A 25,062-nucleotide genomic window follows, 5' to 3' on the forward strand; every position below is an offset into this window, starting at 1 on the left:
CCTCCACTTTGGCTGCTCGAAATCCAGCGGCGGTGAGATATGCACATTAATAAAGTCCGGGGACAATACATTAACAGATCGTATCCTATTCATTCAGGACACTGAATAATATCGGCACAGTTTTCATCATTTGAATACAAACGAGTAATGTGGCACTCTGCCACGATTCATGACGAAGTTATGACTTCCCAAAACGTAATAAAATCCCTGTTCAGGTAACCAGAATGTCTTGTAGCATATATTTCTATATAAGTGAAGCATCAGCCGCAGCAAATAGCCACTATTGGAGTGATAAACAAAGTTCTAGGGAACATTAGCAAAAGATTGATATTGTTTGCCAGGGCAGATCTAGCTTATTTTTTAAACAATAGTGCAGCAGAGGCTACAGGGAACGTATTCTTTTGTGGTTAGGAGAAATAATGATGTGTTTCAGACTCCTGGATCCTGATTGGTTTGTTTGTTTGAAGCCTGAAAACGATACAATGGATAATAAGACATTAGATTTCACATAGCAGATAATGCTTTGGGTTTTTAGTTATGCTAACATCTAAAAAGCTTTTTTGTTTGTTTTGTATAACAGGCAATTGCTACCATTTATCCAGATGTAAAACCCTTCCTCAGAAAAGCCACTACACTTAAGTAGGTACTGTCCCCATAACCAAAGAAAGCTGGCTGGATATGGCCATTAGGAGTGGCCTTCAATTGTGGTGAATCACTTTCAAAACAGAAGTCTATTTACTTTGGATTATTTCATTTATATTACAGTAATTTAGTGATTAACCATCCGTCAATCATTTACGGGGGGGGGGGGGGGGGGGGGAGTTCTCCGTGGAAACGAACCGTAGTGGTGGCAGTTTGAAAACATAACAATGTCATGTGAATTGTAATGCCAACCTTTATATCCTGTGACCAAATCAGAGCCGGTGAGGCATCGGAGCGAGCTGGTGGTTATCAGCTCTGGAAATGGATGGATGATTCAATGAATGGAAGATGGATATAATATACGGTATGTATACTCGGCACACAATAGTCATGGGGTCAGATGAATGCAATTAGTGGAAGAGGATTACATTGATGCTGTAGTGTACAGAGCTGTAGAAGCAATGGAAACTAGAGCAGAAGCTTTAAATTGCGGATTACAAAACTGTACACATGCTGCCCCCTGTAGTCACAAACATACACTGGCAATACTCTGCAACAATCAGAACCTCAGATCTAATGCCCTGAACATGCCCTTACTGCCCCATACCGGTCCTCTCGACGTTGATAGGCTCCGCAACGTCCGATATGGTTAGCCACATCGGGCTAGAGCAGGTGGATCAATCACGCTCTAGCCTCAATGGAAGTCAATGAGACCAACTGAAAACAGACGAGGCGGGTTTAAAATTAAACTGTTGATTCTGGAAAAAAAGGATAAATGATATCTATCGTTTAGTTATATTTCAACGAAGGTTAGCGGTTAGTTTGAAGCAGTTGAAATGTCAGAATGGGCGGGAGAAGTGATAAACAGATTTTAAAAAACATTTTTAAAAAACGTTTTACATTTGAACTATTTGAATGATAGCGTGCGATTCCAATCTAATATGAACATTTCAAAAGTGGAATGGAGTCTGTAGGTGACAAGTGTAGGAGTAGGGTCAAAGAAAATTGTAAAAGGCGCATGTAGCATTGCTGCCCTCTAGTGGATATGTTGAGGAACACATTAGTACCTCAGAACATAGGCCTACTATTGGAAACATTTCTAAAATCATTTGTACTGTATAAGTGCTGTTGTTTTGAATTTAGAATTGGGTAGTTTCTCATAATGCACGCTCCATAGCCATGAATCAAGTAAAAAACATCTGAAGCCAGAACACAGATAAAAGAAGTTACTTTGGATAAATCCTCAAGTGTGAAAACATTTTTGCAGTTTATTGGAATGTAACAAACAAAAAAACGAAATCAAGCCATAGTTCATCTTTGAAATCATAGACTCAGTTCTTCATCGAACCAAATCCAAATGAAGTAGATCCTTCCATGTAGCGAGAGAGGCTAAGGCGTTTGTGTTTACTTGAATGCAAAACCTCCACTCAACATAGGCACCTTAGCTCCAACCCCACTGCCCACCTGTCCGAAAGCCTTCTTGATTTGGGTTCCAAAGCTTAATCTGGATCAACAGCACATCATCTTTATTACTATGTGTTCGACGCATCCACCCATTTATAATGAAACAAAAATGAAAACAACATGAGCAGATACCAGGAAAGAAGATTTAAGCGACATTAAACAGTATGTTGTACGGATGTGCAGGCATGATTATTGCAGTGGAGGGGTTCAGTCACGGCCGTGGAGAGCAGCAGAATCCAGTGCAATCTCTTTGGTTCCTCACAGGAGGACACTTTTAAAGTTTGTTTCTTAGCTTTGAGTTCAATTCTGATGCCAAACATTGTCAAAATTAATAAAACACAGCTGCTCTCCACTTCTGTGATGTTTGAAAAATAACGGCTGTTCCATTTCCATGACTTTATGACGAATAAAAAAAAAAAAGGCATTATAAATTAATCCTATTATGGAGGATTTCCATAACAGAATTTTCAACTGATATTATAAATAGACACCTCTTCACTGGATAAAAAAAAAATAATAAACACCGGGCAAATGTTTAACACGACTGGATTGCTCCGTAGCTTAGAAGAATGGTGATGACCTTAGAGAAAAATACAAGAGACTTGGAAGGGGGTCGGGGTCAGGAAGCATACATGTGCCAGCAGGAGACATCATGGCAGGCCAGCTCGCTAGCACTGGAGAACCGCTGTGCGGCTATAGCAAACGGGTTTCACAGGACCAAACACAGCGGGCGGACCCCCACAAAGGTCACACTGAAGGTACCACGGGTTCCCACCACGCATCTCTCACCAACAGGAGAACATCAGCTGCCATCTGTGATTCAGTTAGCGCATCACTTCCTGTGTTTTTTCGTTTTGTTTACAAAGGCCTCATTCGGAGATCATGGGACATTCATTGGGTCATACCATCTGATTGAACTAGCGGGGGGGTGGGGGGGGGAGTTTAGGCGAGTTCTCGTCGTACCGGACGCATAACCACATGAAAGAACCCCGGGAAACGTTCTCTTCCAGGGAAACGGTTTTGCCCCCCATAGTGATGAGAAGAGTGTGTGTTTGCCTCTCTGCCAAAGCCATGAACTATGAACTTAAGCAACTCCCCCGATGTGAACATGATAAACAAACAAAAAAAAGGCAGATAGAATGAAATCAAATTAAAAAAAGGCAATGAAATATGGCAATATAAAGTCAACACGGTGACGGCCCATGTTCATCGCTAGTGGTGCGCAGTGTGGGTAACTGTTATGTACATCCAAATACACGTTGGTGTTCATAGATTTCTCTCTTATATATTAATTTACAAAATATAGAATCTGTAATTTCCCGTAGTGTATGATGTTTTTTTTCTTCAAAGATCGGTTTTACAAAAGCTTTTTGTTGACATCCTTATTTGAAAAGTGGTCTTCAGTTAAAGCGTGTGGCTTGTGTGTGTGTGCGTGATTGTGTCTGACCAGTGTGTGTCTGTATTTGTATTCCTGTCTGACCACATGCGCTCTGTAAAACCTGACAACCTCCCTCCTTTCCTTCTCTTCATTGAGGAACCAATTTCTCCACACACCTACCTTGCCCAGTGTCTCAACAACCTGTCGACGTCAAACTAGATCTTCATTGTCACTTCCGTTCATTGTCATATCCAGTAAAAGGCTTCCTTAGTGCTGGTGAGTGCCCTCCCCCTGTCCTGACCAAACCCCCAAACCCCTGAAACCGGTATATGTACGACAACAAACGATGTTGGTCTTCACATTGATTGTACTTTCTCCGTATACACCCATAAAACAGTGCGTTGCACACGTAAATATATTTCAGGGCACAGGAGAGAGAGAAATACAGAAAGAGAGTGAGAGAGACAGCGCAAGCGAGAGAGAATAAAAATAGAGAATAGACTTGCTTTGTTTGTTTTTGCTTTTAAACACTTCAGTTAATCCTTTGGCAAAGTGTCCAAAGAAAGAGCTGGTGGATTGGGAGCCGAACTCAGATCCCAGCGCGTGACCGCAGTGAGGTACGGTGTGGCGGAGCGCGCCGAAGACCACGCCCCAAGCACCACGGCGGACCCCCCCTCCCCCACGGCCTTCAAGTACCCTCCAGTCTCCTCGAGTCTGGTCCTGCGTCTTTGGGTCCCTGCTTTGGATCCGTCCTGGGGTGGACTCCTCGCTCCTTCTCGGCAGGCGCCAAGAGCCTCACGAGCGTTCAACGCCATGAATCTCAGAACGGGAAAACCAAAAGAGTCCACCGGGAGTCCACAGAGTCCCGAGGCTCGTCCTGACGTCCCCACGTTTGTGGAAAAAAACGCCCGTCGTTCGGACCCAGAAGTCCGCCTCAGCTCCCCCTCGGGCCCCCACCCAGTGTTCGTGGGGGTCCCCTGGGTGAGTGGGTGTTAACTGCTTGGGGGTCCGGCGGTTAGAAAGTAGGTCATCATCTCCCCTTTCCCCTTGACCGTCACCACGCCCCGGTACTCCAGCGTGTAGTTGTAGGAGCTCAGGACCTGGTAAAGGTCGGTTGTCACCTTGACAGAGGGGGGGGGGGGATTGATTGACATTAGCTTTGACCTAATGTTTATCTCCATCTTTTATTCCTGTGAATGGTCTACCATGCACAGTCAAGGCCAGGGAGTAGGCAGCTGCTGTTGAATCACCCTGAACCGATGCAGGTTTTGTAAAGCACTGAACCACACATGAATGACACGCCAAGCTACTTTGAATGTGTATGCGGCCATCTTAAGGCTAAATCAATAAATGCTAGACTGAGCATGGTGCTCTGATGTAAGAATCTATTTCACAATGCACTATGCAGTGCAACCAATGATCCAATGATGGCAGCCTTCTTTGAATGTGCAAAGTGCATCGCAGTGACTGGGCTCTGCGTGTGCTTTTGCTTGTCTACAGAACCGTAATCAAACCTTAAATCGATAAAACTACATTTTTTTATTCGTCCATTAAATGAGCAACAGCATAGAATTAACTTATGAAGGTCGATCACTTCAAATATGAAAAAAATTAAAATAACTCAAGTGCAGCGTCTTTTTAATGACATTTAATGCACTCTTTGCCATCCTCTATCAGCAGACGCCTTATAATGGTGTCTATGCTAATTAGCCCAAAGTAGGGACATGAGCTCATATGAAGAATAGATAGAATTGAGAGCCTACAATTGCAGGGCGTCTTACACATTTTGATTAGAAAGGAGGTATCGCGCATTAATGATTTAATTTCCAATGGTAAAAAAAATATACGAATAAACTATTTTTAATGAAAGATTCATTTGGATAAAACTAAATTAGAATGAACATGAATTATTCAATACAGGAAATGAGGGGACCGCAGAGGTAACGGAAGAGTACTGGAAATGTTGAGCAGAAGAGGAGGGTTATTAGAAGTATACAGCACAGTTTACAAAGATTATATCCACAGTATACATTAATCATAAAAAACGATCCCTATATCTAGTGCGTGACACTGTTGTGCAGTAGATATGGGGATTAACATAAATAGTGCTATGCAAATGGTTGTGCTTTTCAATACCAGTAATAAAACTTAAGAAGTAAGAAAAGTCAAATGTCCGCAAGTTTCAAAGCTGTGTCATCAAAGTTCGAAGAGGTCAGCAGTAGGGCTGGGTAAAAATATCGATTCGTCAATGCACTGCAATTAATTTGTTCTCGATTCAATTTCGATTCAGATTTTTTTTGAAATCGATTATTTCCATTGAATAAAAAATAAAAATTAAAAGAAGCATACTCAGTCATTGTAATCTAGAAGCAAGTATGCCTAAATGTACATGCCCTTTTACATTTGACCATGTTATGATTATTACTTTTAAGCTGCAAGTTTAGCTCAGGAACAATACTATACAATGGTGTATTCCCTTTTTGCTAGTTAAAGCACAATGAAATGGTTAATTCATTTTGAAATGGTTAATTCTAAATAATATTTAGGTATTTTTGTCATCTGCACGTATTATTGAATCGATATCGAAGCAATTGGATCAATATCAAATCTTATCGAAATCGAATTGAATTGAATTGTGAGGTACCTGGCAATACCCAGCCCTAGTCAGAAGGTACTTCTTGACCTCTACCCATCAGTGCTACCATCGGACATTCCTACAAAACAATGATCTAGTGTTGCTTCCCAATCTCTTCCTCTTGGTTAGTCTAATATATAGACTAAACAAGAGGATATATATATATATTTATTTATTACACGGCTCTTTTCAATGCTGTTGGATGCTCTGTTCACTTGCATGGAAACTTCCGGCGGGGCATTATTTTTTGATAATTTACTGTTGCTAAGCATATAATGACCGCTGTCAAGGAAAGTGGATTTTTTGCCGTCTTTCGTATCGCTCCGCAAGAAGTCTGGTAACTTATCAACCCCAGCGTACTCGGTCGCTAAGCGACGTCTTTGGCCGACTATTTCTCTGCTGATCAACACTACGAATGCTGATAAATTGTAAAAAGAAACACTGTGTGAATTTATTTTTTTCTTTTTGGCAAGTAGCTTTGTAATAAGCGGGATAATGGATAGAACGTCGCCGGCCATTATCGAAAATAAGCCCCTTCAGGGCGAAGCAAGACACCTCCGCTTCGCCTCGGTTCACCCTGTTGGGGCTTATTTTCCCGATAATTATCCCTTGCATATATAACCACCCCATCCTCCCTACTAACCTGGATCCTCTCAGGCACGCCGGTGCTGTCCATGCGACTGGCCACGTTCACCGTGTTCCCCCAAATGTCGTACTGGGGCTTCCGGGCACCGATCACGCCCGCCACCACTGGCCCGATGTTGAGCCCTAACCGGGACATGCACAAAACATTTCTTTAGGTTGCCGATCGCTCCCCTTGGCCAGACACACACTCGTTTTTTGGACCAATGAGACTTTTATCTTCATATCAGCGGTCCACAGCTGCTATAGATAAAATAAATCTATTGATTAAAAGAAAAACCCATTGCCCTCTAAATGAACTGCAATGCGGTCATAATATGACATGACAGGGCATTACATCGGCCAACAAACCCTATTTATACTCCACACCACCACACTAGTAATCATTGACACGTCGACACCCTATGAGCTGATCCTCTTGAGGAGCAGTAGGATTCATCTCAATCTAACACTTCATCGAAGCACATCCTCTCTCATCCCTTTCAGTTGAGGGGGTTATTTCCAGCCTGCCAGTCTATATTCCGTCTCGACCTGGCGTTTCCGACACTTCTTCTCGTGATTCTTTTCAGCTGATAAAAGAGCCTAGATGAGCGACACCGCGTGGGATATAACATACCTCAGGTGGGAAGACAAGGACGCCACAAAGTTCAGCTGCCGTTAGCGTCCTAAACCCTAGCTACGGTGTGTCCAGGCCTCAACCCAATTAATTATTCCCCCTTCCAAAATAAAGCTCCCCTTCCCATCGCCCTAAACCGTCCGCGGGTCTCTCCTGAGCGACGAGGCCTCGACCCAACGCTGGGATCAACTCACCGATCTTCATCTTGAAGTTGTTAAAGGAGTGCTCGTTGATGTACTTCATCTGGTCCATCATGCGCATGGCGTAGTCCGCCAGGGCGCGGATGTGTGTGCGCCCCACCTTGTCGTAGGTGGAGTCGTTGAGACCCGAGGCCGCCATGTAGGTGGAGCCAATAGTCTTGATCTTCTCCAGCTGGCGGAACTGGTCCTCGCTGATGATCTGCCCGCCCACACAGGGAGACATCGCCCAGGGGGGTTAGATGTATTAAGTACCAGATTAAAACAGGAGTGTGTGAGACTATTACCGTCCCTAGTAGGGCTGGGTAAAAATATCGATTCATCATTGCACTGCAATTTATTTGTTCTCAATTCAATTTCGATTCAGAATTTTTTTGAAACCGATTATTTCCATAAAAACAAAACAATATTGTAATCTAGAAGCGAGTATGCCTAAATGTACATGCCCTTTTACATTTGTCCATGTTATGATTATTACTTTTATGCTGCATGTTTAGCTCAGGAACAATACTATACAATGGTGTATTCCCTTTTTGCTAGTTAAAGCACAATGAAATGGTTAATTCATTATGAAATGGTTAATTCTAAATAATATTTAGGTATTTTTGTCATCTGCACGTATTATTGAATCGATATCGAAGCAATTGGATCAATATCAAATCAAATCAAAATCAAATCGATTCAAGACCTAAAGAATCGAATTGAATTGTGAGGTACCTGGCAATACCCAGCCCTAGTCCCTAGTAGCGATGCTATTACTATGTAGGTGCGGAGAGTAGCAAGTCAGCTCGAGTACTCTTTGTGGCAGTGGAAATATTTACAAAGTTGAACAAGTTGTCCGCACAAAGTCAACCATTTGCTCTTTTAAAACATCCAACACCCTAATCCTAACCCTCCCACCCTCCCCCGCCCCCCCATCGACCTGCTGACGACCTTATTAATAAAAGAACATGTTACATATAAAAGGCAAGGTCCGTACCCCACAAATACCCTATCACGTGACTGGAACAGACACCCCCTAGCCCCCAAGACACACCCCTGGCCCCACCCTCACCTCGTCAAAGTCGGCGATGATCTCGTTGAGCAGCCGGAGGCACTCCACGCCCTCGTTGTTGGCCTCCAGCTCCACGTAGAACTCGGAGAAGTTGCTGATGGAGGCGAACATGACGGCCACGCACTCGCACGACTGGTAGTACAGCTCGTCGTTGCGCCGCTCCCGCTGCAGGAAGTGGGCCGCCACGTCCTTGGGCAGGATGTTGTGCAGCAGCCGGCGGTTGTAGGCCTGCAGCTCCTCCATCTCCTCCTTCTCCTCCGTCGCCTGGCGGGGGGTGGGGGGGGGGGGGGGCACGGATGGTGTCGTTGAGGGTTGTTGTTGTCGGTAACAAGACTGAAGGCTTAAGCGAGGGTTCTGCATTTCTTTGATAACTTAAAATAAAGTGTGTCTTTCATTTTAAATGTTAAATGTTTCCTGTTTAAGAGAGCTCGGTAACGGAACTCCCAGCGTGCGCGCACACAGACACACACACACACACACACACACACACACACACACACACACACACACACACACACCTGTAGCTTCCAGAGGAAGTCCAGCCTGGCTGTGGACTCGACCTGCTGGGCGTGGAGGTAGAGCGCCAGGACGAAGACAGTGATGACCACCGGGGTCATGATCTTCAGGGGAACCTTGGTGTCCACTCTACAGCTACACACACACACACACACACACACAAACAAGGTCTTACATGATAGCCTCTACTAAGCTGACTAACTAGCATTTTTTATTGCACAGTCTTTGCATGTGGTTGGTATGGGTGAGTGGTGTTGGCTTACCACTAGATTACAGGTTTACAAAGTATAAATCCTATCATCTTCTCTCTCCATTAGAGCAAAGATGTAACCGTTCTCACACACACACACACACACCGACTTTGCTTCGAGACATTACTAATTAGCACATGAAGAGTCTTGATCAGTGAGTATAAGTGAAATTGTTCTCATATTCTCATTATAGATTAGCGTGTGCCCTCACAAATTGAGGTTATTGCTACAGTTATTCAAGCAGCTCTCACCTTGTTCCGTTGATGATCTTACTGCAAAACAAAAACAGAAACAAGAACAAAATAATTAAGTTTCGGTGATAATAAGATGATGATAAAAACACACAACATTAACATTCCCGCAAAAGGTATTGAAGTCGTGTAGTCAAGTGATTCAAAATATTTCATAAACCAGACAGATGGCTAAGATTGTGAAATGTTGCAAAATGTATTGCAAAATGTTGCCACCATCACCAACTCAACACAGTGGAGATTAAACAATTTAACAGACGGACAAAATTAGTGACAAAATTATGAACCCTGGTTTTTGACTGCCTGTTATCCGTGCTTCCAAATGCAGCGCTAAATAATGCCTGTTTTGTTGAGATCGTTGAAGATGCTTTGTTGATGTCGAGGTGTCGCCGTCCACCAAGTCATCGCGTTGATTTTACGTGGTCACCTGACCTGACTATCATGATACAATATACGTCCCACGCACACACACACACACACACACACACACACACACACACACACACACACACACACACACACAGAGACGGGGGGGACACTCACATGCCGCTGGCCATGACGAGGAGGTCTTGGTTGTCGAAGAGGCTGGCCTCGGGGATCTCCATGACCAAGAGGTAGAGGAGCTCGATGAAGAGCATGAGGAAGAGCTTGCCAATGCTGCTCACCTGCAGGAATACTGAGCACGCCAGCAGACTCAGCAGCACGCAGGACGAGAAGTACTGCAGAGAACACACACACACACACACAGGGGCACACGTTGAATAACTATAGGCAGGTACTGCAGAGAACACACACACAGGAACATACATATGAATATCTAAAGAGAAGTACTGCAGGGAAAACACACACACACACACACACAAACACACACACACACACACAGGGGCATACGTTGAATAACTATAGGCAAGTACTGCAGAGAACACACACACAAACATACGTGTGAATATCTATACGGAGGTACTGCAGAGAGCACACACACACAGACATGTGTGAATATCTATCGAGAAGTTCTGCACAGAACACAAATACACACACACACACACACACACACATACAGAGAGGAAGATAGGGGTCAATATCTATAGAGAAGTTCTGCAGAGAAAACACTCAGACACACACACAGAATGCAGTATGTGTGAATATCTATGGAGGTATTGCAGAGTGTGCCAACACAGAAACGTGTGAATAGAGGTCCCGCAGAGGACACACAGTTGTATACATATAGACCTTTAGGGAAGAACTGCAGAGAATACACACACACACACACACACAAATACATACACAAACACAGCAACATGTGTGTGGATTTATGTACGGGGTGCTATGAAATGCTCCTCGACACATTGAATCAAGTTTGAATTATAGCGGTTTAAAAAAAAAATCTAAACAAAAATGTATTTCAAATTGAAACATGACAATGTTCTTAATGTCTGCGTGGCGCTCATATACGGTATTCACAGTTTTAGTTGTATAATCCTATCAAAATAATTTAATCCAATCCTGATGAGATTATATGATGAATTTCATAACGTATTCAATCTTGAAATTACTTCTTGAAAATAATGAGGTCAGAGATGCACGCAGTTTGCACAGTGTACAAACGTGTTCGCTCTCTCTCTCTCTCTCTCACAAACTAACTATAGCTCTCTCTCTCTCTCTCTCTCTCTCACAAACAAACTATAGCTCTCTCTCTCTCTCTCTCTCACACAAACTAACTATAGTTCTCTTTCAAACAAACTCTCACGTAAACTCTTTCACACACAAACTCTCCCTCTCTCACACACACACACACACACACACACACACACACACACACACACACACACACACACACACACACACACACACACACACCCACCCACCCACCCACCTCTGGGAAGCTGCAGATGGGCGAGAGGTCCTGGCAGAGGTCGGGGTGGGAGTCAAAGGTGACGTTGAGGATGAGGGCGTGGCAGGCGTTGACGCTGGACAGGCTCATATTGAGCTCCGAGCTGATGCAGGCCCGCAGGTCCCGGCTGCTGCAGGTGAACTGTAGGAACAGACCAAGGTCATTTTTTTAGCTCAATTATTTAAAGGTGACATATTATACCACCAGGTGTGATTGTGATTAGCCGTTACAAGCTGTTTTGTGTTTTTTTTAACCCTGCCTCTTCTTACACTACGTAGATGTGTGCTGGATAGATCAGTCCACCAGCCTACCCAATGGACTGCAGCAAACGTTGCTCATCTATCCGTCATACGTCTAGGTGGACACGCCCACGTGTGATGTCAGAAGAGGCCGATTTTCAAAACGGCTTGTGACGGCTAATCACACTCACACCTGGTGGTATAATGTGTCACCTTTGATAAAAGATCAAATGATTCCAAGCAATGTCTTGTTTTCAATCTTTTAAGGACTAAACTCACGATGTTGACGAAGGCGGAGAGAAAGACGATGACGATGGTGAAGACGCCCACCAGCGTGCTGTTGAGTCGGGACTGGACGATCCTCTTAGACAGGTTCTGCAGAGCCCCAGGGAACATCTGAGGACCACACACGTTATGGGAGTGTGTGTGCGTGTGTGTGTGTGCGTGTGTGTTTGCGTGTGTATGTGCTTGGTCGTGTGCTAGCCGGAGGGAGTAGACCAGAAAAGAGCTCATAAACAGTACTTTTAAACTTTCTGTTTATACAAGCCAACAGATTCATAATAAACTCCAACATGAATTACTATCTAAACTAAATAATGACACATTTCCATTCAGAGTTACGGAATTATTGCAGGAATCGATAGGTATGAGAACGATGCTCGGTCATGTTTGGATGATTTATTATTTTAAATTAAGGTTTAAAAGTTGGCGTATTTGTCGGTTGCGTGGTGAACAGTCACCTGTGGCTCTGTGACATTATCTAAAGCTGACTGTTATCGTCTGTTATTTCCCTTTTCTCTTCTCATCTTCCAATAGGGTTAGGAAAAGTGTCCCGGGGTTGGGGGGGTGAATGATGCAATGAAAGGAAAAAACAAAATAAAATCATAACGTCATCCCTGGCAATAACGTGGACCGAGAAAGGTAACTAAACTAGAGGTGCAATATATTGAGCAAAACGTTCCTTTAACATCTTCGCCTGTCCCATCCCTCTTAAGATGAAACAACTACGTGCAATCTCCTTTCTATACAGGTTCACAGGCTGCAAGCCCCTACATCCTTTACTTAGACTAATTAATATACTAAACAAGACTAGGGTCTGACAGACTTTTTAACAACAGTTCAGAATGGGTTAGCCTTGATTTGTGACACTTTGGTCATGCAAGAGAGCCTGAAGGAAGATTACACTATGGGACGGCAAATCGGGAGGCGCTACAACTGTGATTGGTCGGAATGGTCCTGACGCGAGTCAAATGGTAGAACGAGCAGTTCGATGGACCAATGGCAACCGCAAATGGAAGGAGAGCCAAACCAGTAAAAGCTATTTGAATACGGGCAGAGTAACAATGGGTCAAACCTTACTTGTTTGTCATAGCCATCGTCAAACAATGGGTCTTACTTGTCAAAACCTTTTCATTCCTTGGAACATGTTTTTTGAACCCCACAATCTCACAATACTCCACACCAACTCGTTCCATTTTTGATCATTTGGATTTCATTTGTCAGAGCTGAACCGGCTGCCACTCACCCCGAAACAGGAGTAGACAGCTGACACGAACATGACACCCATCAGGATTATCAGACAGGTGATGAAGAAACCCAGCATCACGCTGGAGCTGTGAGAGAGAGAACGAGCGAGAGAAAGAGTGTGAGAGAGAGACAGACACTCTAAGCTGGATGTTAAGCCTGAGCATATGTGGGTATGCTACTGCTACTGTGCTTTCATCTCGCAGTATGTTTACTAAATTAATGCCACCGACAGAAACTTGTGTGCGCGTAACTGTGCGTGATTGTGCGCACAAGCCAGATGAAAGACACAAGAGGAGACGGAGTGGAGTAAACAGCAGTCTCTCTGCTACATAGAGCGAGCGATGTGCATTACAAGTTTGTCCTAGAAAAATATCCATGATGCTCTAGTAAGACAGGTGGTAGTTAGTGTGTGTGTGTGTGTGTGTGTGTGTGTGTGTGTGTGTGTGTGTGTGTGTGTGTGTGTGTGTGTGTGTGTGTGTGTGCGTGCGTGCCTGCGTGCGTGCGTGCATGCCTGTTGTGTTTGTCGTTCTGACATTGATGGACGAAGATAGGGCCATTGTTGAATTTAAATTGATTCTCGAAAATGCAATTTTGTGAGTGTAATGAGTAGGGTCAAACAAATGTTAATCATATGGGTTTTTCGGAAAAACCATTACAAAATGATTATTCCCCTATCAAAGCAAATGAAAACTACCGGATGTGAACATTAATTGTAGCAATCGTTTGTGTGTGAGTGTGTGTCTGTGTGTGTGGACTCACTGTGGTACGATGACGATCTGGATGAGGCAGATGAAGAGGAAGACGAGAGAGGCACAGGCAACATAGGCACCGAACCTGGAGTCCACCTGCCTAGAGTACTGAGAGAGAGACATAGAGGGAGACAAAGAGAGAAAATGAGGGAGAGACAGAGAAATAGACAGACAGAGAAAGAGGGGGAGACAGAGACGGAGAGAGAGAGAGTGAAAGAGCAAATGAGAGAAACATATTGAGAGACAGAGAAAGACAGAGGAACTGAGAGAGAGAGAGAGAGAGAGAGAGAGAGAGAGAGAGAGAGAGAGAGAGAGAGAGAGAGAGAGAGAGAGAGAGAGAGAGAGAGAGAGAGACAAAGAGACAGAGAGAGACAGAGAAATAGACAGACAGAGAAAGAGGGGGAGACAGAGACGGAGAGAGAGAGAGAGAGAGAGAGAGAGTTAGAGAGGGAGAGAGAGAGAGAGAGGGAGAGAGAGAGACAGAGACGGAGAGAGAGAGAGAGCGAGCGAACGAGAGAAAGGGAAAGACAGAGACAGAAAGAGAGAGAGCGGTTGAGAAATACATACAGAGAGACGGAGAAAGAGAAAGAGAGAAACCTAGAGAGGCAGAGAGAGCGTGAGGCCTAAAGAGACATCATTAAGCAGAAGGTAATGCAGCACTCACTTTCTTCTCCAGGTCGGGCTCGCGGAAGGTGAGCAGGAACTTCTTGACGTGCTCCGAGCGCAGGCGGTCGATGCTGCGGGCGTCTATGGCGCGGCCCAGGAACTCGTCCACCTCGTCCTCGGGGTTCAGGTTCTCCTGCGTGTTTCTGAAATTGAAATGTCTAAATAACAGAAGACCCAGGAGACCAGGCCGAGGGTTTAGCTCCGAGGAACCAGGGTCGCCCGCACGCGCTCACTCAGGCCTGCTTAAGAGGCGCCCGCTTCAAACATGTCCGCTAGCACGTCCGCTACCCGCGAAGAAGCGGCCTCGTAGCGGCCGTGGGTTTGAGTCCGAGCTGCGCGCCTCACGTCCTTCTCCCTCCCTTTCCACCGACCGTCCTGTCTCACTGTCTGTCTTCGCTGTCCTCTCTCTCTCTCTCTCTCTCTCTCGCTCTTATTAAGACACAACAACCCGTGGAAATATAAATGTCTTTCCAAGATTTCGGTTGGGAACCGTCTTCCATCCAGCGGCAGTACAGTAGGTTCCGTTCATAACAAAAAGGTCGGAAAAATCGAAGGAGATAAATAATTAACTGCGGTTGCGAATATCAACCAATTTAGACCTGGGACTTAATCAATATGCTGCCTGATTCACCCCCCAAAGCCCCCATCCCCATCCCCTCCCCAGCCAACCAATCCATCCAAAAGCCCTTTACATTCAAACCAGAGGGTCCTCACCTGGCTCACACGCGCGTTGTCCGAGACTGAGATTCAACTAGCCCTTGAAACGGCTACATCGAAATATTAAAACCATAACAAATGTTTGTATTGACCTGGAGTGTGCTCAGGGCCCAGTGAAGCTTGCACAGATAGAGCTGAGCTATGGGATACAGGAGTGTGTTTATACTGCCTGCTGGGGTGTGTGAGATTGAGCCTGCATGGGCATGAGACTGGAATCGATTTCGTCTCCTGTTCATTGAAGCCCAATCTAAAGAATTGATTAAGGACCAGATTTCTGCGTTGACCATATTTAAGGCAACTTTCGTATGATTTTTTTATGGTACCAAAGTTGAACAACATCTAGTGAAATCTGAAACTAGCTCTTCTTTTTGTTTCTATCTTCGCCAAGTCATTCGGTCGTAGGTGATACTCTACACAGCTCATGAGCGACCCTTGGTAAGCGAGTTCAGAATGCATTGGTGCGCGCTGATAATGGACATCCTTTTCAACAAGTGGCGCAGGTTGTAAAACCATTATGGGCAGTTCAAACATGAAAGAAACATGGCTGGCGTTGGAAACAATAAAGGTTTTCCCTGTAATGTGTAACCTTGGAAATACGACCATTAAGGGATTCCTAGCGACCCAGCCAACAGACACCAGAGAAGGGGGGAGAAGGAAGGTTTAGGTGGGGTGGTACTTACTTGTCCTTGGGGTCTTCAAAGCCCTGGAAGACAAAATAAGAAAGAGAGAACAAGAGAGAGAGACTTAAATGAATACATGCAATGTGTGAATTTCTAACTATTAGATATAATAATATATTGCTAACATTTTTATTTAGCTTAACTTTGGTAAGCATCAAAGTCAAAAATCATGAAGCAGTCTCAAGGATGCTATCATGTCTAATGGCATGTAGGCCTAAAGAGAAATACATTCATCAAAAAGAAATGCTTTTGTTGAAAGTATGGTAGTAGATAATCCCACCTCTAGAAATTTAGAAGGCATTCAGAAAGTACTGCATTAGCAGCCTCTAGTGGACATAACACACCGATAGAACACATTTTTTGCCGATGGTGGGAATCTTGCCATTACAGATATGCACTGCCAGACTCACATGGTCATGACCCTAAGCATACAAATACCATTTCACTCACATCATTATTTTTTTGCTGGAATGTTATTGGTTTGTGAGTAAAAGTCAGAGAGAGAGAGGGAGGGAGAGAAGCGAGGTGAAGGATGATGCAAAATAAGACTGCAATCAAAAACACATAGCCTTCAAAATTACTTTATTCATCCATCTTCTAAATGTACTGCGCTTTTTGCTTTTTATCGCTCTGATATCCATATACCCTATTTTGTGAAGCCATTGCTTGATACTCCGGTCTCATACACACAATATCTGAGGGCAAAAACAACTTGTGACCATAAACACTGTAACCAGATATCAAAATAGTTGACTTTCTCCTTTTGGTGTGACAAGCCATGTCACTACCAGAGAAGATCAACTGTATGTGTCAGGGAAATTCTGGGGAGAATGTGGCTTTGCAGTTCAATGGTGAAATAAGACCACCCACTCTGCATCTGTGTGTGTGTGTGTGTGTGTGTGTGTGTGTGTGTGTGTGTGTGTGTGTGTGTGCGCGCGCTCAGTGGGACGACCAGTCCGGAGGTAAACTTGATAGTCCCATTGCTCCGTGAGTGTACACACAACCACTGCTGTGTTCCCGTGTTCTGTCCCAGAGTAAAAACACCACGTCGTCTTTTAAGAGGGTTTGCGGAGAGACAGTTTAGTTCGGACTCTATCCTGGCTTCCACACGTTTCCTGTGTTCTCAAACTCTGGTTTTTGTCCCTGAAGGAAGGGCAGGACATTGGACCATGCTGGTCTGCCCCTGCTTCCTACAAAGCCCTGACTCTATGAAAACAGCCCCATCAGGGGTCAGGACAGATATTGGCAGTGGGTAATGTTTGGGATATCCATTTATTTTGATCATAAAAAACATGGTTTCGGGGCTCAGGGTTTATTGAGCTGTAAAGTGACTTTTACATGAGACGAACACAAGACCATTTTGAAAATGTTATAGTATCATTAAATGAAACCCCACTTTAGGTTTGTTACTGAATTACTGGATCTTTTTAACTGCTGAAAAAAGCCCAGTGATTCAGTTGTCTCCTTGCAAGAAGGAAGTTACCATTATTATGCAACATGGTATTTACATAACCGCATTCTGTAACCCATGGGAGTTAATTAAGCTCGCTTCAAACATGAGTTATGAAAGTTTCAACCCATTTACCGATTAACTTGTAACAGACGCACACACACACACACACACAAACACACAACTGCGAGAGAGGGAGAGAGAGAGAGAGAGAGAGAGAGAGAGAGAGAGAGAGAGAGAGAGAGAGAGAGAGAGAGAGACGGGGAGAGAACTCCTGTTGTGACAACAAGGCTAATCCTTTTAGCGGTTAGCTCTGAATGCTCACCATCCTCTTCATCTCTTTGGAGATCTGGTTTCCCCCCAGGTGGTTGTAGAAGGGCCGGTCCGTCCAGTGGCCCGTGTTGTGGGTCACCGAGTTGGTCCGCTGCCGGTTCATTTTGGCGATCATGGCCTTCTCCTCTTTCTACAGAGGAGAGACGCCATGCAGCACAACGGTGTTAGCATTAGCCCACATTCGTTTTGTAACTGATCCTCTGTGTCTTCAAACTTTATAATCAATTCAGAGCAAATATGATTCATCTTTTCATGACCGCCCATCTATTTCCCTCGAAAGCCTTATCAACGAAATAAGACAATAACATGAAAGATATGTAAAATATATCTTGTATGTATATATATGTGTAATATATATTTTCCTCTTACAGCAACCCTTCCTTGCTTCCTTCAAGTTTACATAAGAGCGTAAACACTCTCTGCAGAGTTTATTTGCCTCTAGGGTTAGGTTTAGTCTGGTCCGTTTGGTCTCCCTTTGAACAGCGGGAGGAGGGATGGAAACATGACCCTGACCAATAAAAACACAAATGAAGAGCTAAAGCAAGAAGAAGAAGGAGCAGAAGACGGAGAAGAAGAAGAAGAAGAAGAAGAAGAAGAAGAAGAAGAAGACGGAGAAGAAGAAGAAGAAGAAGAAGAAGAAGAAGAAGACGGAGAAGAAGAAGAAGAAGAAGAAGAAGAAGAAGAAGAAGCAGAACATGGAGAAGAAGAAGAAGAAGCAGAACATGGAGAAGAAGAAGAAGAAGAAGAAGAAGAAGAAGAAGAAGAAGACGGAGAAGAAGAAGCAGAACATGGAGAAGAAGAAGAAGAAGAAGAAGAAGGTAAAACCAGAGGCAGCCTCTCACCCTCTTCTGGCTGCAGCCCACGATGAGGTAGGTCTCTATGTTGTTCTTCTTCAGGTAGGGGTTGCGATCCCCCCCCGTGCCGGCCTCCACGTCGTAGTCTCCGTTCAGGTAGTTCAGGGTGGCCTTGGTGATGTGGATACGCCTGGAGTGGAGAACACACACACACACACACACACACACACACCTTTTTGTTAGAAGTTCAGAAACTGCACGTTATCAATCTCATTCAAAAGCATCTATTCTGTTTTGTGTTGTGTTCTGTGTGCATGTTTCGGTGCGCAACATTGTGAACATCCATGACAGACGTACCCAGCCTGCCCGCCAGCCTCCATGTGATTGGCCAGCGTCACGTCGTTGGACCACACGTCAAACTGCCACTTCCTGAGCCCCAGCACCCCGCAGTGCACCCTGCCGCTGTGGATCCCCACCCGCATGTTGACGTTCACCCCGGTCACCTCCCGCACCAGCCTGCAGGACGAGGAGGAGGATTCAACGACAACCTTCTTTGCCACAAACACGTTTTCATTCAATGAATCCCAATTACAATTACAATTACAATTAGGGCATTTAGCTTTTGACGCTTTTATCCAAAGCGTCTTCCATCGGTTAATACACACATTGACCCACCGACGGCAGAGTCAACCGTGCCAGGCGTCAGCCAGCTCGTCAGGAGCCGTTACGGTTAAGTGCCTTGCTCAGGGACACGTCAACACTCGGCTAGGAGGAGCTGGGGATTGAACTAGGAACCTTTCGGTTACAATCTCAAAACAAGATCAGTGGTTTCTGTTTATAACAGATTAAGAGTTGCATCATCTACAGCAGACGAAGCCACCAAAAACACCTTGAAATAAGAGACATAAAAAATAGAGACAAAGAGGGAGAGGACACCTTCACACAGAGGCACACACACTCAAGCCTGTTTTAGAGTGACCAGCATCCTTTGGATAGCCATCAGGAGATACCATGAGAACAAGAAGGACAGGACAAACCGTGAGTTTCCCCTCCCCTCACTCTTTCTTTCATCACATCTGGGAGGGGAGGGGGGCTGTGAGGCCCAGTCCGTCCCTGGTGTGTGTGTGTGTGTGTGTGTGTGTGTGTGTGTGTGTGTGTGTGTGTGTGTGTGTGTGTGTGTGTGTGTGTGTGTGTGTGTGTGTGTGTGTGTGTGTGTGTGTGTGTGTGGTCTCCCACAATTCAATATCAGACCACCAATACTTAGACGATGTAGTGGTGCCCCACTCCCCATACTTACACAACGCTCCAACACATAATCACATCACTGGCTCTCACTCAGCACACACACAAGCGACCAGTCTGAGAATTCAATTCTAATGCAATTGCTTTGGTCTGAGCGAGAGAAAGAGGGAGAGAGCACTTTGTGGAGTCGTGTTTCACCGTTCAAATTCCCACAGATCAGAAAGTGGTGGTGGTTGCGCTTTTACGCAAATGAAATTCTCCAGCCAGAAAATGCTTTTTAATCTCTAGGATAGGAGGGGGTGAACGTGTTGAGCTCCGAGACAAAAAGGTAAACGGATTTACGTTGCTGTTGTGTGAGTCACCGAGCAGCCGGCCTTGAGAAAGCCATCCTGCTGCCTCTCTTCTCGGGCCCTCAGTCACTCAGCACTAAAAAGCGACAGGTGTCTGTACTTAAACGATTCCCAACGTTTTGGGATGTGACCGAGCACTACGTCTTTAGTGGCAGGTTGGAGCATCGGGCTGAAACTTTAGCTAGCTTAACCATTGGACTGTGCGATTAATCTTTTTTTTTTTCTATATTTATTTGAACAGCTTGATACATATTTGTAAATTATTTTCTATCTGAACATTTTCTGTGTTATTTTAAAGGGGACATATCATACCACCAGGTGTGAGTGTGACTAGCCATTACAAGCCGTTTTCAAAATGTGCAGCATTGTGACATCACAGGTGGGCGTGTCCATCTAGATGTGTGACGGATAGATGGACACGCCAACCTGTGACGTCACAATGCTGCACATTTTTAAACCTGCTTGTAATGGCTAATCACACTCACACCTGGTGGTATGATATGTCCCCTTTAAGGGGGAATTTCAAAGTTCTCAGTTACAAAGTGTTTTTTTTGGAGAGAAATTAAGAATGCATTCAATAATAATAATAAATAAATAATAATCGTGACTTCAATAATGAACAAAATAATCGTGATTATGATTTTTTCCATAATCAAGCAGTCCTACTCAACCGTTTTGCTTACACCCCCTCTGACCTGTCTATGTCAGGTTAGACTAACACCCAGCTGACCTGTTGATGTCAGGTTTAGCTAACATCCCCCCCCCAAAGTCTGCTCCTCCATATGGTTGCTTAGCCTCAACATTGACCTCATAAGGAAACATCCAGAAGGTTTTGTCAGAACAATTCCTGGGCTTTTTATAACATTGGTCATCCTTATGAGGCCCTGCATCACACGCTTACGCTTACTGTGTGTGTGTGTGTGTGTGTGTGTGTGTGTGTACACTTACGAGATGGCCTCAATCATGTCCACCCCCATCTCCACGCAGCAGTGGGCGTGGTCAGCCCGGGCCTCCGGCAGACCAGACACGCAGTAGTAGCAGTCTCCCAGGATCTTGATGCGCAAACAGTGGTTCTCCTGGGAACACAGCAGCCAGCAAACACCCATCAAGGCAGGAAGACAAACGACTGCACGAACTCACTGCAAGGAGCCATCACGCAAGGCTTTTTTTAAACTGCTTCATACGCATTTTTGGAACAATCGACACGCTTTACACCGAAAGATAGCGCGAAGTTGAAACATGGCACGTTGTCATTTTCATGAATCAGACCAATCGTGAAAACAAATCCATGACGAATAACATCAATTATAATAATAATAAAAATTATTTGAAGGTGCCTTTCTCGGCACACAAGGACACCGTAAAAAGATACACAAAAGTCATTAAAGAATCAACAATAAGATAAAGAAAAAATAAAAACAATACGAGATGGTCAAACTTTTTCCAACTGTCAACGCGCGTTTGTGACAATTAGAGTGAAAATGCAGAATGACAGTTCCCCTCTAAGCGACAGTGGTAAATGCATAATTATATCATAGAGCAGAACAGAGAGGAGACGATGGCTCACAGACATGCCTTGTAGCAGGCAGGGCGACCATCTTTGCCATCGGCACACTACATGAACGACTCTGGAAGGCTCATCCAATGGGAAGCTGCGGGCCACGATTACATGCGGCCGAGTGTGTGACTCTCACCCCCTCTCGCCTCCATCAAAGTGTACGACCACACCGTCTACACCACCCAATCAAAAGAGCCCAAAAAGTATGATATAGACCCCCAAGCGTGGGGTGAACTGATGATAATCTGCGTGTTTGTGTGTGACTTTGTGTGTGTTTGACGGTCACTGTCTGGGAATGTCTCATGATTGCCACCTGAGAGACTAACACAGCAGATTTCTCTCTTTGGGAACCAAATCAGACACACATACACACACACAATTAATGATGCCAACTGAAACGTACGTGTGTGCGTGCACGTATGATTGTGTGTGTGTGTGTGTGTGTGTGTGCTTATTAAAACATCATTATGCCTCATCCACAGTTTCATAACTGCTCAGCTAAACTGTAAGAGAGCGTGGTCTTTCTTAATCAAAAGTGAAAGTCACCGTACTTTTCGAGAAACACTCTTTACACAGCCTCAAGTGTTCCCGATATAACGATTTCCCCGGCTTGTGTTCTTTATGCTTGCATTGCCTTCCAGGAAAATATATAGATCTTAAAGGCATTTCCCTACATAATGAAACATCCCCAGGACTGAATGTATCTTGTGTATCCTGGTGGATTTGTGTGTGTGTGTGTGTGTGTGTGTGTGTGTGTGTGTGTGTGTGTGTGTGTGTGTGTGTGTGTGTGTGGGGGGGGGGGTAATGTATCACTGCTATGTATATGTAAAAGAGCACGCCACAGTGCTAATTTAAAGCCCCCACCAACTCAAACTTCACCGACAAACATCACGCATCATGCAAACAAAATAAACCAATAACGAATTTAAACACCTGAAATCAGTCCATCTCCATGACGATGCCCCCCCACACCCCCCCACCCCAATCCTCATCAGGTAGTTAATCAAACACATAATGCAAGCTAGCCCTCTCATGTAGCAACATGCTAATGTAGCGTCCAGCTGCATTAGCGTCCCCGACCGCCGCCCCCAACATTAGGATGCATGAAGGACTGCATGTGCACGTATTTTGCCGCCGGCTAGGATCGCCCCGGGTCTCGTGTCAAATCATGATAACAATTCTCCCTGTGCATTTACATGTACGAGCAGACCTGTCAATCAAACTGTGCGGACAGAGCCACCGGGGAAAAGGGGGCGGCGCTCTCTGATCATCAAACGGTCCGAAGAAAGCGGCAGGACTGTAGTGTGTAGCGTGGATCCTCACCGCCGCCAGTTTGTCGAAGCGGGCGAAGAGTTCGTTCAGGGTCATGACCAGCTCCTGCGCTGTGCACTGGGACGCCAGGCTGGTGAAGCCCTCGATGTCGGCAAACAGGATGCTGTAACACACACGCACACACACACACACACACACACGAAAGGGTTAATGGACTGGCGAGTGCCCCCTCGTTGGTCCTGGTCGTTTAGATGAGGCATCGTAATGGAGGGGAACAAACAAAACAACACATGGACGAGCAGAACCTGAGTGGAACAGAATGGACCGGGATAGAAAGGACCAGGTGTCCTGTTGAATCCACATCCAAGCCACGGAATAGGCTCGTTCATCATTTAAAATATCATGAATTAGAGGCGCAAACGCGCCCGCGTGTGTGTGTGTGTGTGTGTGTGTGTGTGTGTGTGTGTGTGTGTGTGTGTGTGTGTGTGTGTGTGTGTGTGTGTGTGTGTGTGTGTGTGTGTGTGTGTGTGTGTGTGTGTGTGTGTGTGTGTGTGTGAACCCTCCCTCCCTGAGAACGCAGTAAACGGATTGAGCAGAGGGGCTTGCGCTTGCATTGTGCGCACGTCAATTATTCTCAGACACAACGAGAGACGGATGATACAGTCATCACAGCGAGTGACAGTTGTGCGCACAGCGACAGGGAGAGAGAGAGCCATACACAGCGAGTGAGTGAGAGAGAGCGAGGGAGAGAGAGAGATAAACACTGAGGGAGTGAGTGAATGAGAAAGTGAATGAGAGTGAGTGAGTGAGAGAGAGAGACATACACACAGTTTGTGAGTGAGTGAGTGAGTGAGTGAGTGAACGAGTGAGAGAGCGTGAGAGAGAGAGACACGTTCACACACACACACACACACACACACACACAGAGAGACCTAGGTGAAGACAGTGAGAAACCGAGAGAGAAAAGGTGGATGACGTTCTTGACACAGAGGAGTAAAGCACTGAGTGAGGCGCGCTTGTCAGCCACGCACTGCGCTTTCCTCTCGTCACATCGTCGCACAAACGTCTCCTCCTATTCAGCGAGGACATGGAGCGAGACCCTGCATTTCCATTTAACAGGGACGAACGCATCATAAGCATCGTCTGTGTAAGGCTGAAGGACCTGATGCATGTGTCACCAGCAACCCCCCCCACCCCCCCAGTGTGATAACACCAGTCGAGGGTGTATTTAATGCACTTTATTTGTGTTTTTTTCGCCCCTCTCAGATCAAACAGGCCCATGAGCCTCACCAGGTGCACCGCCCCCGGCAACGCCACCAGCAGCCAATTACGTGTGTGTGTGTGTGTTTTTGTGTGTGTGTTTTTGTGTGTGTGTTTTTGTGAGTGTGTGTGTGTGTGTGTGTAAGTGTGTCTGCTAATCGCTTCATGAGCATGTTTTAATGTGCTTACACGTGTGTGTATTTTAGGATCCATTAAGGGGGGGGGGGGGGCTTTTAACTCTCTGCACCACCAGGGAGATGGCCAAGTGTTTAACGAGTGTGAGTGGAGAGATCCGCTGTCTGCGCGCGCGCGCGCACACACACACACACACACACACACACACACACACACACACACACACACACACACACACACTTTCACTTACCGATGGGCAGGCCAGACTCACACTACCAAGAATGATCGATACTTTTAGTTGCTTTATTCTTGTTGTTATCAGTTCCTGGGTGCCTGAGGAGATCAAGTCCATGTAAGGTATGGTCGTTTTTTCCCTCCCTCTGGTCAGCTAGAGTGGTTAACATCCGCCCCCCCGCCCGCCTCCCCCCCTTATGTTAACCAAACATCCCGTTGCCTGGGTGACAGAAGTAACGGCGATTAGCCTTTCTGGTAGTTGTAGTTTCGATCAGTAGAAAGTAGGGCTGGGCAATTAATCAAATTTCAATCTCGATTT

General features: G+C 45.2%; 1 protein-coding gene across 2 annotated transcripts in view; it reads right to left on the bottom strand.

Annotated features, from left to right (window-relative positions):
• Positions 1-3,878: 3,878 nt before the first annotated feature.
• Positions 3,879-25,062, bottom strand: part of adcy5 (adenylate cyclase 5) — a 57,080-nt gene continuing 35,896 nt past the window's right edge. The window contains exons 4-21 of one of the 2 annotated variants that reach the window (XM_079733436.1): positions 23,166-23,277; positions 21,233-21,360; positions 19,050-19,208; positions 18,741-18,882; positions 17,891-18,028; positions 16,116-16,138; positions 14,717-14,861; positions 14,063-14,160; positions 13,302-13,389; positions 12,056-12,172; positions 11,520-11,678; positions 10,190-10,365; positions 9,647-9,667; positions 9,147-9,279; positions 8,629-8,892; positions 7,572-7,776; positions 6,763-6,887; positions 3,879-4,605 (exon numbers count right to left, since the gene is read on the bottom strand). In XM_079733436.1, coding sequence (XP_079589562.1) covers positions 4,477-4,605; positions 6,763-6,887; positions 7,572-7,776; positions 8,629-8,892; positions 9,147-9,279; positions 9,647-9,667; positions 10,190-10,365; positions 11,520-11,678; positions 12,056-12,172; positions 13,302-13,389; positions 14,063-14,160; positions 14,717-14,861; positions 16,116-16,138; positions 17,891-18,028; positions 18,741-18,882; positions 19,050-19,208; positions 21,233-21,360; positions 23,166-23,277 — 2,362 coding nt within the window. In that variant the 3' untranslated portion in view covers positions 3,879-4,476. Of the gene's footprint in view, positions 4,606-6,762; positions 6,888-7,571; positions 7,777-8,628; positions 8,893-9,146; positions 9,280-9,646; positions 9,668-10,189; positions 10,366-11,519; positions 11,679-12,055; positions 12,173-13,301; positions 13,390-14,062; positions 14,161-14,716; positions 14,877-16,115; positions 16,139-17,890; positions 18,029-18,740; positions 18,883-19,049; positions 19,209-21,232; positions 21,361-23,165; positions 23,278-25,062 lie in introns of both variants that reach the window. The other variant, XM_079733435.1, reaches the window with a different exon arrangement.

Source organism: Pollachius pollachius, assembly GCF_949987615.1.
Source record: "Pollachius pollachius genome assembly, chromosome: 3".
Classification (NCBI taxonomy): domain Eukaryota; kingdom Metazoa; phylum Chordata; class Actinopteri; order Gadiformes; family Gadidae; genus Pollachius; species Pollachius pollachius.